Source organism: Opisthorchis viverrini (assembly GCF_000715545.1).
Source record: "Opisthorchis viverrini unplaced genomic scaffold opera_v5_258, whole genome shotgun sequence".
Lineage (NCBI taxonomy): Eukaryota > Metazoa > Platyhelminthes > Trematoda > Opisthorchiida > Opisthorchiidae > Opisthorchis > Opisthorchis viverrini.
The window spans coordinates 542,869-563,826 of NW_008751915.1; the positions used below are offsets into that span (position 1 = coordinate 542,869).

At 43.4% G+C, this 20,958-nt stretch overlaps 1 protein-coding gene across 1 annotated transcript in view; it reads right to left on the minus strand.

Annotated features, from left to right (window-relative positions):
* Positions 1–3,308: 3,308 nt before the first annotated feature.
* The window catches only part of T265_14773 (hypothetical protein), a gene marked incomplete at both ends in the record, with an annotated part of 25,036 nt that continues 7,386 nt past the window's right edge, over positions 3,309–20,958 (minus strand). The window contains 2 exons of the mRNA XM_009175157.1: positions 3,309–5,057; positions 12,948–13,128. Of these exons, the coding sequence (XP_009173421.1) occupies positions 4,626–5,057; positions 12,948–13,128 (613 nt within the window). The remainder of the gene's footprint in view (positions 5,058–12,947; positions 13,129–20,958) is intronic.

Genomic DNA, 20,958 nt, shown 5'->3' on the forward strand with positions numbered 1-20,958 from the left:
AGAGGTGAAGTCTGGTGTAAAGGGTAAATCTGGAGTCCGGCGCCAAAGGACAGTTAATTCATTCCGTTTACTAATTCAAAACCATGTGTACAACTCAGCTGAACGTCATTGTTTTCAAACCGATCATCACGAGTAGAACTCTAGAATGTGGATAACTGTATCATATTTATTCATGCTGAAATTCGCCCAAACGTATATCAGCCCAAATGGCTTCTTTGTTAAGCGAATGTAATCGCGTATCTGATACGTATCTTTCTAATTGTACTCTTCTCACCTACCAATTTTTCATCGAGGGAGACGTTGACAAACAAACGCACGTCAGTTCAATGTTTCAAACACAAGCCGTATACCAAAGTAGTGGTTCCAACTGCTGTCTAGGTCTAGGCAGCCTGGCATTACCTCATACCCCATGCTTCCACCGGGTAACATGGCAGCTACGCACCGAAAGAAAGATCATCGGAAAGTAGAGTAGTCCTCGTTCACCATTACCTTACGCGTCATTATTCGACGTCAAACGTTGTAAAAGTAGGGAATCGGCATATCGTTTTGTTACCTATGGTAAGAAGGATTCACATCACGCGTTTATTCTGCTATCTGAAAATCGCAGTGGACCACACTCCTTTGAGTAGCGTCGTAGCAAGAAAGTGGATCGCTGCGATCCACACATTCCTTTACATATGCCAATGCTTGTGTCGCATATGCAAACTGCTGACGCATTTGATCAATCAATATTATCCATCCAAACAATCTATTGACCCACGTCTGATAGCCAATATATATCTCCATTTCCAACTACCCTATCTGCAGCACAGTATAAAGAATTGGGCGAAGCAAACTTCCAGATGTGTCCTGTTCATTCCAATGCTAGTCCAGCATTTGCTACGCTGTATATCGCAACAACAGCTATTGGCTATGGCTGGGCTCTACCAGAATTAGTTGCTTCCTCCATTTTTGTCTACTGCGATCTCAAACTTTGTAAGCAGATTTTCACTGCCATACTTTACACGTTACGTTGGGTGCGGTGTCGCCCGACTATGGGTCGTTGATGCCACGCTCTTCCTTGCCATTACACTCAAGGTCTCGTCATCACGTGCCCCACTACTTAACCTGCTCTGCAACGAAAACCCTATGGAATGTTCATTTGGTCACATGTACATTCAATAATTAGGCTAAACTATTTTCCTGTGAAACCGTAAAAGCTTTGAATTGAACGCTGCTATTGTGTGTATTTTACGCCACTTTGCCTCGTCAAATTAGAATTTTGCAACACCCAACTCTGCACGACATTTTGTGTTGCTGTATATAGGGGCGGTCTTACTGTCCTGCAACCTCAGAAATACTATCGCACACAGCAGTCATGTAAACAACCGCTATCCTAAGTTTCTGTGGAATATACGGTAGACGTAACTATATGTCAAATTATAGGAAAGTTTAAAACAGTTACTGATAGCCTTGCAGATTTGTGTAGATACATCGGTTTGCACTAGTAAACAGTCCCTGTACACATGAACCTGAAGATAGCCAGATATGTGCGCATAAGTGGCAGTTTCGTATAAACTTTCGTGTTTGGGTTGCTTATTTGCCAGTGTGCTTTTAGCACTTTCCAGTCAAAAGCAGACAGTCATGTCAACATACGTGCCCAGTACAGGTACAAACGAAAGGGTAGGTCTTTTCCACGTCACAACGAAGTTGGTTCCATTCTGTTATTGAGGTTGGTGCAGACCGTTTTGAGGGATATTGAACGATTAAAAGCAATGACCGCCAGACACGGAGTCGAAGGAACCGTCGCTCACGTCAGGTAAAACTAGTGCAACTTCAAGTCTAAACCGCAGAACGAACAACCCCATATTGCAAGCCGATGTTCTTATCAAAACTTTGGTTCCTTGGGCTCGTATTAATTCTTCATGGGAAATGTTAAACCTCTCCATGATTCCCTCTTCAGTATGATTGCCATTTTCGACTCTTATATGCGGCAGTGAGTCACTCCAAAATTTTGAGACCTCACTCCACACCAGGCCCGGTCCGTGCAATTCGCTCTATCTTCTACCACCAATTCGTTTTTTACTGTTCTCACGAACGGTGCAAAGTTCAAGAACAACACCAAAAAGGGTAGATTTTCACTTTTTCCGATTTAGTCTGATGACGCTGTATACTGTCTGGCGGATATCCTGATTTCAGACATTCTCGGCTAACATTTTTGCAAACCAACCTATTTTCCGCTTCTACCATGTATTTCCGTCCTTATTATTAGGGCTTTTTTCGCATAGATACAAAATTGTAATCACATTACATGCTTTCCTTTCTTTTCGATGTCTTCTGAGTTAATGATGGTTAGCCTCCAGCTTTCCACATGTTGGCTAAGCAAGGAGGCCGAGAACTATTTTACCAACTACAAACTTATGCATAGCCACAGCAGATAATCCAATCGGACACATATGTTCTTCCTTCATAGAACACTATAACGTTGTGGGACGAAATCTTCGCAGCATTTGAATGTGCATGACCAATTAGCTTTGTAATGGCGCCTTGTCAGTCAGCTGAGCCAAACTATCAGCCAATCTTCCTTGTTGTCCGGTCTCACACAGGAAACATGACGCCTATTTTCCCGCTGTAGGCATATCTCGCACACGCGATCTACATACTCAAACAATCAAATACACAACATGCATCAATCCTCTCCCTGACCTCCTCTCGCGAGTTGTTCTTTACAAATAGAGTTCCAGACCTTCAGAACCACCTGATTTGTCTTGCACACTTTTATCCGACTGATTCAGAGCTTGTTCACAACGGAGTATATTATTCATTTCATAACGGCTCTCGAAGAGTCGTAGAACAAACCGGAATTTACAAGAAACCATTTGTATTACCCAATCGTATGAGATTTCACTCAATTAAGCTTTCCCCCAAGTGTCGTTTGTGAAATTCGCCACTTGAGAATACTGTTTTATTTATTGGAACTGGTTTTATTGGTAATTACTGGACTGAAAGCACCCGTTGAATGAGGAACTAGCATGGCCAATCTAAATACTGAAGGAGAACTCCAAATCCAGGCCAGTTTTGACTAGCTACGGTTGCTTCACTGCACTTCATACAAAGGTCATGCGATTAACGTTTGACCTGTTCGTGTCACAATCAGGAGTGCTAATCTTGCATTAACATAACTTTACTTCCAGTGCGTTCATTATTCCTGCCGCTCCAAAATCCCAACAGGCAGTTTCAATGTGAAACATCCCACAACTTAAAAATTGTACCTAAAATGGATCCCATTTGCACAAGTATAAAGACAAAAAGAACCCAGAGATATTACAGGGGCTGTGTATTCGTGCTGCAGAACAGCTTGATGGATTGAATAGGGCGGATGAGCCATTACAGACGCGCAGAAAATAAACACCTTGGACACAACTCTCAATAAAGGTTGATCCAAGAGTGAATTTTAAGGACAGCGAACACCAGCGATACAGCCCTGGCTGTCCGTGACCGAACGCTATGTGCTTCTTGATTCGGTCGGAAAGCAGATCATCAAATTTAGACTGGGCGATGAGGATACTGGAGCGTATGGACGACGATGGTGGCGCCTAAATATACAGGATATACCCCAGATTCAAAAATAAAGAACAAACTGAAGTGGGGAAAACCAGGAAGACCGATGGGCTCGCGGACGACACGAATGATAATGATATCCTCCCATGGAGAAAACAGATACAGGAAGCGAAGGCAGATCGCGCGCCCAGTGCGACCGGACAATTGACGGGCAAAAGCAACAGTGCAGAAACGGACAACGAATAAAGAGCCAAAAGCAATAGACAACGATAAAATGAAGAAAAAATTACAGATAAAAAAAATAAAACCGAATGAGACGTCTTGCGTACTCATAGAAAAACGGAGTGAAAATAACACTATCAAGGCGAAGATGTGTACAAAGTGGTCAACATTTGATTATACGATCTCACACATCGATAGTGTGGATTCCGCTTTGTTAGCCATCACAAATGTTGCTGTTAGCACACAAACATGAACGACATGGAGATGATTTCCTAAAGACCGCACACACATTGCAGAATATGATGCAGTCGCCTGGACGTGAGTTGCCAAGACAGAGGGAATCTGCTGATGATCAGAGATCGTTAGATAGGTTATAGGAAGCAGTTGTTCTAAAGTCAGAAAAATACATGAAGAATCTAAGAAAACTCATTTTTGAAGAAATAATATGCCAATCACCTATCAAAATCGTTAGTGACTAGATACTCAGGTGGTCATAGCGCATCCACAAACAGGGAGCCAGGACCTGCAACAACTCCTCTAAAGCTGCGGCATGTGACTGCTATGCGTTTGGCAGGAATGTGCGTGAAATAGGCAAGCTGCATTTGTGTTTTCATGTTGTGAATGTGCGTGTGCATGCTTAAATAGAGGAGGACAAGGCGGATGGGAGTGAACTATACGCCAATACTGATTAGAAGCAGCACACGTTCGAGGCTGCTACACAAAGTCAACACATGGTCCCAAAGTGGAACTTCAGAAACCTGTGTCCACATAAGTGAATGATGTGAAAGAGATAAGAACGAAAGTATCACTTGGTGTGCGTCATTTTTGGTTCTTCGTATGTGCATCCACCTCACTAGGAAAGACTATTTGGATACAGGTTGGATGGGATCCGTAGGCAGACGACCTGCTAAATTTTTCAGCTCAGTGGGGTTGTCACCGACAGGAACGAACACGTTTGCACCAGCTGTGGCTCCAGCAGAGGCCCCAGCAGTTGCTCCAGCCGGTGGATCCCGATTAAGAAGACTGGCGCCCTGGCATTGTTGATGTACCGTGGATCCTTTTTGACGTAACAAAGTCCAATCAAACACGTAATCCCAGACGAAGGACAAGGTCCGGAAAAGGTTTCGGAAATTACTTCGGAGAAATCCATAGTTTGGGGTCTCCTCAAAACGAAGGCTTCGGCAGTGGTTCATATAGATTGAGAATTCGGCAGGATACCCTCGACAAAGAACATCCGTTGGGACACTGACCTTCTTCTCGTAGATTTGCTCATATTTCTGCGCCTTTGTGGCTGCCTGTAAGAACAAGGATGAATGGGAACCACGTAGACAGAACGAAGTAAACGAACGTTACAGTAGCAACGTTCAGCAATCTACATGGCTGTACTAATAGAACTTCAGTGAGCTTCCAAGGGACGTCATTCTATTCCAAGGCCTACATGGGAACTGCACACTACCGCAATCACACTAAACGCTAAAGCATTCCCTAAATGTCCAAGAAGACTCTTCTACTCCCCCTGATTGTTTCCCACTTTAGCTAAAGAGTGTTGGTTTCGATGACTTGCCACTGACTTATAATATTCATGACAGTCATTTGTTCTGTTTTACAATTTCTGTCCATCCGCTATTGTTCAATAGGATTGCCAACGCGCGTCGGAGCTCCAGACAGTTGAACTGGAACTTCTGATGACTTCGGAAATAAGTGACTCTTCTACGTCGAGCGCCATGGAACTCCTGACGAAATTTAAATAGCTCTGTTCAAAGAGCGAATAATATCGGGATTGTATATTATTTACTACTGATAGAAAGGTGCTCGTCCTTCGAGACGAAAACTTACGCTCTCTAGGAATGAATAGAACCAACGCCTCAAGTTAACAATTGTAGGTACACTCCTAACGTAAGAACTGAAAGAAGAGATGGGTGATATCGCGGACAACAGATCACTGTTCCAAAGGCGCGCATTTACATGTAACTGTTCCATCTTCAGGGAACTGTGAGAGAATCCATGATCTGCAAACCTCGTTAAGAATTTGCTTATACTCTGTCGAAATGAGAAAAATGAAGTAGCCTTCTGGAGTAAAACGGAGCAAGTAATTGGGGCCTGCGCTTCCGTTCGCCCTGACATTAAGTGACGTCCAAATAAGGTAAAAAAGCTCCAGATTACAATCACACTGAAAGTTTCACAAGTAAAAGCAGTCACGGGTAGTAACTCGCAACGCAAGCGAGAGTGGTGATTCGTCGTCGAAAGCGTGTGGCCTGTCCATCTGACTGGTCATCTGACACGGAGTGCGGAAATGATGGTAGGGTACACATGGAAGACAACTCGGGAGGCGATTGTGTCGCATGTGAATGACTGCGCATTCAACAAATTCCCAAAGCATTTGGGTGTCTGCGAACAATGAGATGTTTCTAGAGGTACCTTTAGAAAAAGGATACCGGTGGATGTTGCAGATAGAGCCAGTCGCATCTACAGCTACTGCTCGGTCTCATCGAGTGGCGTATAATAAGGCAAGTGAAATGTTGTCCGGTAAGTGTTAACAAACACCACGAAAATCTAATCGGAGGAAAAACCAAGTAAACTGCAGGTTTGGTGACGTGGTAAATTTACCCAACTAGTGAAGGCAGTGTTAGAAAGGTTATATGAAATCAGGTTAGAACAGTATTGAGCCATTTGTCAACGCAGTGTTTGAATGCTTCGTGGCGTGGAGAAAAAGTGAACGGCAAGTTCGCAGGATTCTTCAAGAAACCACCTACATATTGGACGCGAATATGAGAAACTATCGCGGTGGAATTTGACGGGCAAGTGAGGGAAGACAAAATCCTCATCGTTGTTCACCCCATTCTTCCGCAATGTGCAACTCAAAATAGGTATCAAACAAATCAATGTATTGACTAAAGCTCTTCTCTATTGCGAAGAACTACGTTAATTTGAAACAATTCACCCCGTTTTCAAAGCAGTTAGCTCCAACACAGTCAAATTAATCCGCACAGGGATATCATTTTCAAATAACAACCAGAAGAACTAAGACTGGGACAACACGATGTTGCGCGCGCCCATTCAGGAATAATCAAATCCAAACGACAAATTCCTCTGCGAGGAACGAATGGATTAAACGTCAAGATAGGTTCACCCACCATTCAAGGTGGTGAATAAAGTATCAAAGTGAGTTTCCATGAGAGGATCGCATGATACAGCAATATAACTGCCAAGCGTATGTTAACTGTGATTGCTCCACACGATTAGACTATCATCATCAACAGCTGTAAGAACCGTACAGTGGGTCTAGCTGCCGCAGTTTCGTTCACTGATGATTTACGGATATGTGGTAGATAGCTGGATGCGGTAGCCGATATAATTGATGTACAAATACAGGGTTGACAGTGAACTTTTAATTGGGGAGATTCAGAGGGGGATATATGAATTGAAGACAATTGCTTGGATGCAAAAGCGTCACTGGCGGCGTGACTAGGCCATGTCTGACAATGTCTCTAACCATTGATGTGGACCGTCTCGGTGTCCCCATCCAGGGAGACGGCAATGACCAGCGCCACTGAGTCTGCTGGTAGTGGCTTTTATGCTTAGCTGCCAAGTCGAGCTCCAGACAGTTGAACTGGAACTTCTGATGACTTCGGAAATAAGTGACTCTTCTACGTCGAGCGCCATGGAACTCCTGACGAAATTTAAATAGCTCTGTTCAAAGAGCGAATAATATCGGGATTGTATATTATTTACTACTGATAGAAAGGTGCTCGTCCTTCGAGACGAAAACTTACGCTCTCTAGGAATGAATAGAACCAACGCCTCAAGTTAACAATTGTAGGTACACTCCTAACGTAAGAACTGAAAGAAGAGATGGGTGATATCGCGGACAACAGATCACTGTTCCAAAGGCGCGCATTTACATGTAACTGTTCCATCTTCAGGGAACTGTGAGAGAATCCATGATCTGCAAACCTCGTTAAGAATTTGCTTATACTCTGTCGAAATGAGAAAAATGAAGTAGCCTTCTGGAGTAAAACGGAGCAAGTAATTGGGGCCTGCGCTTCCGTTCGCCCTGACATTAAGTGACGTCCAAATAAGGTAAAAAAGCTCCAGATTACAATCACACTGAAAGTTTCACAAGTAAAAGCAGTCACGGGTAGTAACTCGCAACGCAAGCGAGAGTGGTGATTCGTCGTCGAAAGCGTGTGGCCTGTCCATCTGACTGGTCATCTGACACGGAGTGCGGAAATGATGGTAGGGTACACATGGAAGACAACTCGGGAGGCGATTGTGTCGCATGTGAATGACTGCGCATTCAACAAATTCCCAAAGCATTTGGGTGTCTGCGAACAATGAGATGTTTCTAGAGGTACCTTTAGAAAAAGGATACCGGTGGATGTTGCAGATAGAGCCAGTCGCATCTACAGCTACTGCTCGGTCTCATCGAGTGGCGTATAATAAGGCAAGTGAAATGTTGTCCGGTAAGTGTTAACAAACACCACGAAAATCTAATCGGAGGAAAAACCAAGTAAACTGCAGGTTTGGTGACGTGGTAAATTTACCCAACTAGTGAAGGCAGTGTTAGAAAGGTTATATGAAATCAGGTTAGAACAGTATTGAGCCATTTGTCAACGCAGTGTTTGAATGCTTCGTGGCGTGGAGAAAAAGTGAACGGCAAGTTCGCAGGATTCTTCAAGAAACCACCTACATATTGGACGCGAATATGAGAAACTATCGCGGTGGAATTTGACGGGCAAGTGAGGGAAGACAAAATCCTCATCGTTGTTCACCCCATTCTTCCGCAATGTGCAACTCAAAATAGGTATCAAACAAATCAATGTATTGACTAAAGCTCTTCTCTATTGCGAAGAACTACGTTAATTTGAAACAATTCACCCCGTTTTCAAAGCAGTTAGCTCCAACACAGTCAAATTAATCCGCACAGGGATATCATTTTCAAATAACAACCAGAAGAACTAAGACTGGGACAACACGATGTTGCGCGCGCCCATTCAGGAATAATCACATCCAAACGACAAATTCCTCTGCGAGGAACGAATGGATTAAACGTCAAGATAGGTTCACCCACCATTCAAGGTGGTGAATAAAGTATCAAAGTGAGTTTCCATGAGAGGATCGCATGATACAGCAATATAACTGCCAAGCGTATGTTAACTGTGATTGCTCCACACGATTAGACTATCATCATCAACAGCTGTAAGAACCGTACAGTGGGTCTAGCTGCCGCAGTTTCGTTCACTGATGATTTACGGATATGTGGTAGATAGCTGGATGCGGTAGCCGATATAATTGATGTACAAATACAGGGTTGACAGTGAACTTTTAATTGGGGAGATTCAGAGGGGGATATATGAATTGAAGACAATTGCTTGGATGCAAAAGCGTCACTGGCGGCGTGACTAGGCCATGTCTGACAATGTCTCTAACCATTGATGTGGACCGTCTCGGTGTCCCCATCCAGGGAGACGGCAATGACCAGCGCCACTGAGTCTGCTGGTAGTGGCTTTTATGCTTAGCTGCCAAGTCGTTGACCTCCCCTGGCCCGTTTCCACCCTTCGTGTGGTTGTGTGTGGAGAACCCTTCGAGAGATTCGGTCAACTGGCATAAGTAGCAGGTGAACAAGCTAGTGCAAACTGTGGAGTTTGATCACTTAATCTATCGAGGACGAGCTACTTCTTCCGAAAAGCATCTCACGTATTTCAACATGACTGGTTCGGTGTTCCCCCCAGACTCGGGCAATGCTTCGAATATACCAATGATCAAACACTGAAAGTCTTTTGACGTCATTGGCGCGCAGCAGCCGGATTCTGAACCGTACAATATGGAGCGCCGCGCAGCATTGTATATTCGATCTTTGACGGAGAGTCAGATGTCATTCCTACGCCACAGGTGATACAGGTTCACGAAAGCCGCTCTGGTCCTCTCACCACTGGGACTGATACAGTTGCCCACGCAGACAAATTTGTCCACTGCTTCAATCGGCCCATCCGCAAGCATGAGATTCGGGTCCGAGCCCATCCAGTCTTGCGGCAGCACTTTACCCTTTGCAAGTGTGAAGCGCATGTCAAAGTATGAGGCAAAATTATTCAGATTATTTAATATTGTCCGTGACCAGAGTATGCAATACACTGCACTCATGCCAGTAAAAAGGTCAATACCGGATGGGATAGGACGAGCTTTGTTGAGCAATTGATGTCCCCTATCGGAAACCACACACGTACCTTGGTGAAATATTCACTGAAGGACATGGTGTGAAAAGTCAAAGTGAGAGCCGTCGCCAAGAGACTATATATAGGACCGTCTCCAGATGGCCGTCCTATCAAAGTTCCAGTCAGGAAATCAGGCCGTTTTACTTCAAAATCCCTATACACAAACGATCAAGGACTGTTTGAGGGCAATTTGGCTAATATTTCTCGTTCTTCGCTTTACAGCAGTTACCCAATCAATATCGGACTCTTGCAAAGCTCATAGACTTGCTTTTCACAGATTCTCAATCGGTTTGAGATCCGAATTACAAGAAGGTTAGCCAGACAATACAGAGAACAAAGCTTGCGTTGTGCTGTCGAAATATCCCATCCTAGTAGCGTGGATGGGTAGCAATAATCCCTTGAATCCTAGATGACCACAAAACATTTGGAGGACGGGAAAATCCCGGGTCTGGTTGCTCATGGTGGCCAAAAGCTGCTGACCAAATACCGTTTCACTGCGGTGGACTTATTGGAAAGTAAAGTTTTTACGCAGTGTACCACCAGATCAGACATGGGTGTTTATATCCCCACACAAACATTCGCATGCACAGAAATGGCTGAGTGACCTAAATGAATTTTAGGGCGGACATCGTAGACTACTTTTTGAATCACCAGAGTAATCGGTTCGCGCATGCATGATAAACCAAAAAGGACCCTGCTAAGCCGAAATTTATTCAGAAATCGCGAAATTAGGAGCACCGCAACGAAAATTCAAATTTTAGATGGCTTCTAGTTGGTAGGATTTTTTATGACAAAACGAGATAAGCACCACTGTGATACTTTCAGTTCCCAAACTGATTAACGCGCAAATCGGATCAAAACGGTTGGAAAACACTGGAATCTATGACTGATGTGTTCATAAAAGTAAAGTGGATCGGCAGGTCAGCCCGCGGAGATTGCATATGTCACATGACATGGCCCTGCAACTCGCGCATAGGGCAGTTAATGAAAATGACATCAGAATCGTGACGTTAATTAGTAGAAACATTTCTAACGTACTGATGGTTTGGGTCGTGTAACTATTAGAATGGAAAGTTTGGAGCAATGGTGACAGAGAGAGTGGAAACTCATCAACTTTCCTATTACTCTAAATAGGTGAATGACGACCAGTTCAGGCTAAAGAATGACCGGAAAACTAAGCTCATAGTGTTATCGGGATTCCTCAGTTTCGACCTATCGGCCTAACGTACAAACAAACTTATTAACCATACTATGAGAGGTAATCCATGCATTCACGCATTAATCCCACTTGCGTTTACAGAGCAGTTGATATCCCTTAGTGGAACTGACTGATAAAAGAACAGCTGTATCGTAGTTTTATCGGGCAGTTTGCGATTTATACAATGAAATTATGATGAAGCTGTTTCCCACTCACTGAGTCACACCAAGGGATATCAAGCAATCTTTCAGAATTTATATGGACGGAAGCGGGTAACAACGAAGTAGCGAACGAAACAACATCCATTCGATCCAAAACCAATTCTTCTAATGGGTTTTCAACACAATTATGACTAATTTCGTATGAACAGAATTCAGTGAAAGGATGTAACACGACCTTTATACCAGACCACTGAAAGATGCTGCTCTAGCAGTATTGACTAGGTTGGTGGATTTCCGCTCTACACATCCCTTCACACATCCGGGACTGACTTAACTAAATCATCTACGGTGCCACGGGTCCTGTGCTGCTTACATATCGCTGCACATATCTCGCGATAACATCCCGTGAGTTTTCTTATGGGGTCTTGTCCGAACTGAACACCAGACCTCTGAAGAGACTGAATATTCCGGTTTCTTATTTGGGTACAATGAAAAGAGGCGTTGGCATGCTGTTTCTCGAAGAAAAATGGAATGAAGCAACCAGTAGCGATATTGTTGTAGAGACCAGTCGTCGTTTTCACGTGCGGTGCAACCAAAAATTTACATCTCACAAAACCGGTAGTCCGATTGTGTCTCCAAACACTGTGAACCCCCTTCCATTCGAAGGCAGCGAGAGTAAGTACAAACAAGTAAGCTGCTTAGAAAAGAAGAAAATTTAAAAACTTGCATGAGCCTCCCAGCTGAAAAGTGGTCACCGGAGGGGCAAGGAAACACTGGATCTTGCGACCCTAGAAGTGTGACCAAAAGATGGTGGTGGTATATACCGCAAGAGTACGAGTTAATCATACAGCTGGTCAGCCACTCGCGGTAGAATGGTCGAATCTCTTGAGATTCGTGAGATTTATAGTGAGAATGAACCCTGCTTATCGACAGGAAACGACTTCAATAACGGAATGGAGTTTACTGCACTCACCACAGTAAATATGCCGTTCGCTTAATTCTAAGAAACCTGTGCATTGTCCCAAGACAACAGGAGTTATTCACCCAAATGCACTTCAAGTATGGGAAAAATTCGAAGTATCGTATATATGAGGACTTCTTCTACTTCAAAAGACTATACATGAATCAAAAGCCTCCTCTTCGACGACTTTTGCGTGACTCTTGTGCCTTTTGTTGCCATACCCAAATTGAATACGCAAATACTGTTCAAAGGCGCTTTGATCAAATCCACTAGTTTTTCTCTTCTTAGATGATGTTGCGAGTCAACATCTTCCTCAAACCCCGACGGCAATGATTTGTGTGGTTTTCAAATGAACTGAATCAGCGACAACAACACCCAATTAATAAGGCTAACCAGCGGTGAAACTAGGTTCGCAACTCTCGGACACCAGTGGTTTAATCCACGAGCATCATTCATGTAGGAGTAGGGCTAAGGGTTAGCGTAAAAGTGTGTTCCGTCTGCGTAAACTCGAAGCTAGTCACTAAATTTTGAACAAGCGTGTTCAAAGTCCGAAGTCTGGTGGAGGGTTACATAAGTGTTGCACAAGGTTGAGCATTATTTACTATAAATAACAGAACGACAGTTTTAAGCAATGAAAAGCACCGCAAACCAACCTTTAAACCCTGCCAAGGAAGAGTTCCACGGAGAAAATACATCAGGACGTAGCCCAACGATTCAAGATCGTCCCGTCTGGATTGTTCGATACCAGCATGTGAATTTATGCTAGCATAGCGAGCCGTGCCAATCAGTGCCTTGTCCTCACGGTAAGCGATATGCCGATGTGAACGGGAATCTCTGGACGGATGAAAGAAAAGTCGAACATTGAGCTCTTGTGTCGGTGATAAAAGAGCACTGCCCGACAGTGGTACAACTGTTGTCTCAGACAGTGTGTACTAATTTTCCCGTTTGAACCAATCATGTGACTTAATCGTTAAAGAGTAACTATCCAAAAGCCATCTAGAAGGATGCGATACAAAAGCGATGTTGAGAGGTGGCAGAATGAACACATTCTGGGAAAACTGCCAGCTCTGAAGGTATTTATTGGAGTATTGCTCGATATTAGTTGGCCAAAAGGGTCAGTATCATTAGGCTGTACATTCAGCCCTCCAGTACTAACAAGGAGATCGGTAATCGGCTGGCAATGAATAGCTGTATGACAAGAAGACGTTTGCGGTATAGAAATTAAAGAAGCTTGCAGTACACAATACACAGCGTACTAAAACATAAAAGGATACTTGACTAAAAACTCCCTTTGTTCAATATTCTACTGGACTTGATCTGGAAAGACTTCTCCTAAGGATCGACTCTTATCAAAGAGAAAAAAGGTCCTATAGATTAGCCTTAGCGATAGGATGTGTCGAACTCCAATGGCGGCGAGTCATCAGGAAGAGCTGAGACCGTCGACCAAAAAACCTGATGTCAAATGTTGTCTCTAGGTGATTGGGTGGGCTTGGTTACTGTAACTTATTAATTCTAAGTACCATTAACAACTGAAAGACAAAGTGATACAAGTAGTCCAGCATTCCCGTTTCAGACAACATAGAATATGGACTAGTCTAGACAAAGACCAAAGAGCAAAGACGGTAACCCCACGTGATGGTAGTGACAGGAACAACAGTTTTTAACGCCAAATACGAGATACCAAGATATGCGGTCATCTGTCCTAAGTGATGGACCTACAAGGATCTCCAAGATTTATTGAGAAATGTCATCATTTGAGAAAAAAGATAAAATGGTCAATGTGACGAATAACGGCTCACCGGATAAAATGGAATGCGAAGAGTTTATGTAACAGTCCCATCACCATCATCACCACCATCATCGGACAGCAACATCAGTGTTGACACTGATGCTTCACTGCCGTATCACGGTTCCTAATAATATAAGAAGGCTGATATCGTTCCGGTCACAACCCACAGGTTGAACAAGAACAATGGAACTGTTGGTGGTCAGATCACAAGCTAAAAGCTCCTCACAGCACCGACTACCCAAGCTTCGAAGAGATCAGAAACCCGTTGATAGCTGATACGCATGTAAATGTTTAATGGCGACAGACAATATGGCCGAAAGAATCAACCGTTTAGGGTAACAGGTAGACCACCTCTAGAAAGTAACACCGACTTTCCAATCAGATTCATAATACCACAGTCTGTAAGTTGCCTGCTAACACTGATGGCAAACTCCAGTACGCTTCTTTTGGGATACAAAATATCGACTACTCATAACTTGACTTGAGATATCAAGTCGAACAAATAACTAAAGGGTGTAAGTAGTAGTGCAAAGAACTTCAAACAGAGTAGAAAGATTTACAAGCCATTCATATGGTTAGAACAGTCTCGGAAATCGTCGATAGATAGGAAGATGTAGATAGGAAGATGTAGTTGAAGGAAGATGAAGCTCTTCTGTCCAAACGATGACTTATATGCAAAAAGAGATGTGTGTAATGCGGTTCGGTAGCTATGATGAATTTATCACAACATACTTGCCAAAAAATACACACAAATTGTCGACCAACAACATGCGGGCGGACGTGGGAGAAACTGAGTGGCTAACTGACTGTGGACTTAACGTGACCCCTTTACCGGAGAACACATTCTTTTCAAACTGGACAAAGTCAGATCACTGCGCGACAGTAAAACAATGCGCTGTAGGTCAAGGAAAACCATGCGCGAAACCGAATTCCTCGAAATTCTACGCAACGATTCAAAGTAGGTCCATAGATTTGGACACAATGGCTAGTCCACTGCTGCATTGAGTCGAGGGGCCTAAGGTTACCTTACTCGACTGCATTGCGACTTCAAGTATTGTCGGTCAAATAAATCAGCACCAAGACTGAAGCATGAACAAGCGTAGCAGGGTCAATGAAGTAAGGCCGATATGAAGGACTATTAATCTTTTGTGGAGTGATATCAGCATTTTGCACTTGAAGGAAGACAAGGCAATGGCATCGCTGGAAAAGTGGTCAAGGACAGTGAACTGAGAGCAAGACAAAGTGGGCGAAACAAGACCACAGATGACAGATCTGCAATCAGTCATTCAATCGTTAAACAGCCAGTTGCAAATAAGCTTATTCCAGCAGTAGACGGGATAGAAATAGCCCACCAAGTAAGGTCGGTTTTTCTAGCAAGTTTTGGGCGCTCCGGTAAACATTCTCAATTGAACATGAATAATGACTTCAAACACGCTTGTTAATCGACGGTACCCCTTGAAGAGAATAACAAAAAACCAGGCACACTTTCTATTACTTCACTTAGTGGAAACAAACTGAAATAGTCTTTTGCCGGACGAAGTATCCTTTTCAATCCACAAAAAAAGACATTGCTTCAAAAAACATTCCATGAACAAATCGTCTAGTCCATTGAAAAATTTTGCAGAATGATTTGTGAGGAAAATACTCGAGCGTAACACAGATTCACGGATCGGTCGACAACAGACGCGTAACACTCTACCACAGCAACTACGTTCATATGTTAAACAAGGACACGCGAGGGTACTGAGCGTACGCTGCCTTCTGCACTTTTCACTAATGACATGTCTGGACGCAGCGTTAGAAAGCAGATTTAGTGACTTGGAGTTGAAATATTTTATCCACTGCAACAATTTTATGGAGCGAAGTCACATCAGCTTGCTCCGCTCGTCGTATCGTTTTTGGTGACGCCATTGGTTCGAACACCCATTCACCCTTTGTTTTCAAAGTGCCTCTAATCATGTTACTGAATCCAAGGATGGTGACAATGTTGGGTTTGTACTGAAGTCCTTTATCAATTGCCATAACAACAAATCAGCGTACCCAAAGCAGAGTCGAGTGGCGGGTCGCCGTACTGTTTCTACTAAAGAAATGGATGAAAACGAGGTTTGCAACTAAAAGTGGAACTCAGTGATAGACCCGCTCAACAAGACCATTACAACCAAACCACTGAACCTATTTCGATGGAATTTGAGAAGCAGAGGCTAAGCAGCGTTGAAGGCAAAGTCGCTACCAAAGGCGTCGATATTTTGTTCTCAAGAGAAGATATCAACATGGAAAATGTAGTCAAAAACCTTACACGGGATTTGTGGCGTGATCAGCAGACTCGGACTAGGTTTCTGTACATCTGAACCGACTACGAACTGTCACTCACAGGATCATAGAATAAGGTTTAAATGCTGGACGATGTTGGCAGCTGCATTTCGGTTGGAGCTTCACATCATACGCAAAAGTGCGCCTAGACATTAAGAAGGCACGTCGCAATCTAGACTCGAATAATCGATTGATGCGAATGGTAGATCTAATTAGGTATGCTCTTAGGATTGTAATCTAAAGGTTTACGTTGTCAAGTGCAATGAGAAGAAACCGCTCTAGACAATGGCCAAAAGCGAATCATGCTGCAATTGTAACTTGGCTTACCTGATTTTTGTCTCGGTGCATTCAAGCACAATTGAGAGTGATTAACAACGAAATGCTCGCTTTGTCGAAGAAAACGGGTTGCTAGGGTTTTGAAAATCAGGTGCATGCTATTAACAGAGGAGTGAAAGGTCTGATAAAAATGACTGCCTCTATCGGATGGCAACTGCTGCAACTGTTTGATTCGTTTCATTATGGTGTCCCCACTAATTTAATCAACCGACCTTTCGACTTTCTCGGCTTCCAGTTGCTGGTGTGCTTCCGAGGTTTATTAGCCTATGATTTAAACGCATGCAACGTATGAGGCTCAACCATTATTATCATCATCGTCGACAGCACACCAGTACTGAACACCGATGCTTACTGCCGTACAACCACAATTTATTTGAAAGCCTCATTGTGAGGTAAAGAATGGAAGTGGATGGGGAAGTGTCCTAATGCTAGCCTACCACAATCATTCCGAGGTGCCTAAACCTCTAGACAATCTGGATGGAAAATGACAACAAAACTATACTGACATAGATTAGCGGCCATAGTTCTCAGCGTCACTGACCATGAACAGGGGATCACGCACACCCCCATTCACGAAGGCGAGTTCCATCGGCAGTACTATACGCTTAATACCGGATCAAGATACGACCGACTTCTGGCAAATGCAAGGGACATACTCTTGGTGTTACTTGCACGTTCGCACCATGAAATGATTTCAGCAGGTTCACGTCAGGATAATGTGCGGTCACCGGTATTCTATTTAAAAGCTTAGAAAAACGTGGGCAGTTCGGTGTGTTTCTGGAACTAGATAACGCACTCAATACATTCAAGGGAGACGGACTATTTCACTACGTTAATCCCGGCGTCAAAAGTCTCTGAATTATTACAACTCCAAAAACGTGGACGATAATTTAGGTTTCCTTTGGCAAGTCCCGTACAATGCGGAACATCCTGGAAGAACTAACATCAAAACTTTGAATTTGCCGTTCAGGATGTTTATTCATACGGTACGGTTGGATTGGTAATCGAGTAAGTAGTATTTTCGTCCGGTCTTAATCTGTATCACATTGAAAACCAATGCTTTAAAATGGAGAAGTTCCTCTATATAGAAACATACCAATGAGGTAGAAAGGATCGGCAAAAGTACGGAACACCATATAATGCATTCTGCGAAATTTGTACTCCAAACATAGGTCAGAGGAGAACTGTGACACTGACGAAAAGAAAAGAATTATGTTGTCTGGTCAAACGATGGCCGATTTTGTGCACTTGACAGTCAGCAAGCTAAAACGAGGGCTGTGTGAGGTATACCAACAGACAACAATCACACAGAGTGACCTCAGCTGGTATGCGGTCAGCTGTTTTTTTGTTTCAGATACAATGTAAATACCAGTTGTGTCAGGGTGATCTGGTAGTTAACACTGAAGTTTTACCAAACATATGTATATGTGCGCGCGTGCGCACTCCGATGAAGCATTATGTAGAAAGACCCAGCTAGATGCGTGAATACATGGATGCAGCACATTGTGCCAGCCATGCTGCTGGCAACCGCCATGCACCACCTCGTACCACTGAATGCACACATAATTGGCCAAGATGTCACTAAATTTAAGCGGATCCATGGAAATCGCATAAACCTGATCGGATGGAAGGGCTAAGCTGTTACAATAATCACCTCCATAGAAACTACAGGCCATAACATCATGCCCTTCAGCCATAACTTGGACTGGCGACCTAATGGATAGGAACACGAATCAACATTGCGACAGCTCGGCTTCAATACCCGAGAATGACTTCGAATGGGCTGCTGAAGTGTGACCCGATGAACCATATACGTACTGCTACGGCATGAGGACTTAAAAGGTTACATTCTTACACAACGACTTCGATAAGTTAAGTAGCGCTTCGTTCACTTTGGGGAATTAAATTTTTACAATAAACAGGCTACCTGTCAGTACATGGATTGACCAGTGCGACCACAGTGAGTACTCAAAATGCCGGATGCAGCCGATAAATGCAACAACCATTGGTTTAATTTTGATTATTTCTGACCACCATTTCATAAACGAAGACTAGAAACTCCCACAGCTTTGTTAGTCATCTAACGGAGGTGAAGGAGGAATAACAAAAAAGTTCCTGACAACAATTTGGACTGGGATTTTATGACTATGGGAGGATCGACGCGACCTAGATGATTGTTATCCTTGACCTGGGTTTTCGCCGACTTCAATCATTCGTGTGCTACCTCGTTTTCGGCCAAATGTTATAAACGTCTACCAAATGTAATTTACGGTCATTCGCGTTTGGAACGCTGCAGCATATACTGCAATCACAAGGATAGAACGATTAGGCACTTGAGCGAGTGGCTTCAGTAGTGAAGCTTCGTACGGCTAGTAGTGCCCCTGATGATCACACTGCAGAGGTTCGGGATAACATGTTTCCAGTGCGCTTTCATTCAATGGTTGTAATATGCCTTAAGTTGTCAATATCTGGTACGAACACATGACACAGAGTTTGTAGGGAAGTACGGTGTCAGTGCCAGTAGTGTTATTTATCAGAATGAAAAAAGACGCCAACACGAACAAATGGTTTCAGAAGAGAAAGCTTCCCAGGAACGCCAACTGAACTCTTCAATCAGGAATTCAAGAAGTGACATGCATCTTGTAGGAAAAAGAGTAAAGACGAAGGTCAGTGACCAAGTTCAAGGAGTTGAATTCTATTTAAAATGGGTGCACCAACTGGTAAGACCGCATCAAAGAGACTACCACGGCTTGTGATCCTTTTACGATAAGAGACATCATTCATGAGTGCCTTGTGTCTGACCAGTCAGTTGTGATTGCTAAAGCTTGTTCCAAGTGGTTAAGTAGGTAGCAAATGCTAGGACGCAAAAGCGTTGGAGAAATGGATGAAAACTGACAACAGGCAGCCTGGAGAAAATTCTCACAAGGCTGACTGACTTGTTCTCCCTCTAGTTCTAAAAAGGAATGACTTGACGGAAACATATGCCTGCAAGGACCAACAACTAATAATGCATAGAACTTCTTAGACTGATTATGAATATCAAATGAAGCTTCTTTCCATATGAAAACATTCGACTGATATCCATCGATTTAATAGACATAGGTAGTAGACTGGAAAGCTTACAAGTTTGTAATCTTTACCCAAACCTTTACCCAAACTTTACATGGTAATCAAGCGTCGCGGATTACGCTGGTTGGAACTGCGTTCCATCTATGTCACTGATGCATTGACCACATCTTTACCTTAAAGCAAATCGAACACCGTCACACAAAAGGCCAGAAACTGTTGCCTTCCTTCAAAAGTGTGCAAAAATTTCTCGACACAGTTCTCCAACACCCGCAGAACCCTACGAAGACTATTCCCCTTGGTCACCCTTTGCCGCATTTTCGTCAAAACGTCGTAATCGGGTTAACTGTCGAGAAAACATTTGCTATATAATCTGCATCTGGAGTAGATATACTTCCCTGTGGAGACTCAAGCACTTGAAGCATGTGGACGAAATTGCGCTACCTGGTTCGAATTTTATCCTGATGCAAAATACACAAAACGATTTAAATAATTCTGCTATCCGTTTTGGTCAGCGTTTTGCATCTTGAAATTGTAAAGTCTCATTATACGACTGGGCGGATGCATCACCAAAGCTGATCATAGCACCAGTACCACTAAACATAGCGAATACAATAAGTCAGCTGGGTGATTGTATCACATCGGATGGCAGCGGTGCTGAAGAAGTGATCAATCGCTAGTCTGTCCTACTACTACTACTACTACTACTACTAACTATATATTATCATTTATTTTTGAAGAGCATGGTCACAAACATAAGAAGTGAATGCAAGCGATGAATGCGAAAGAGTAACAGGAGAATATGGGAGAAAAGAGAGAAACGTCTCATTCGAAATCATGCCAGGGACAGTGCCAGTCTGATGAGGTGAATCCCAAAGTATGTAAAGATTTTGGTATGGGAACAGGCGTCTAAAGACTAACAACCAAAGAAAGGACAAACAATGGTGAATGCTCTTCAAGGCGCAGTATGCGCTAGCACAGTCAAGACTCGCACATCAGGCACAAAGTGACCGTCATACTGGGTCTGGGGTGAGATTAAATGGCAAAAATGTACCTTCAGCTCCATGTGCCACGCATAAAAGTGTCATAAGTACGCAGGGAGCCCACAATGGCAAGCAAACACAAGTCACTGACTGCGACCTTAGGAAGTCCCAGTCCAATAA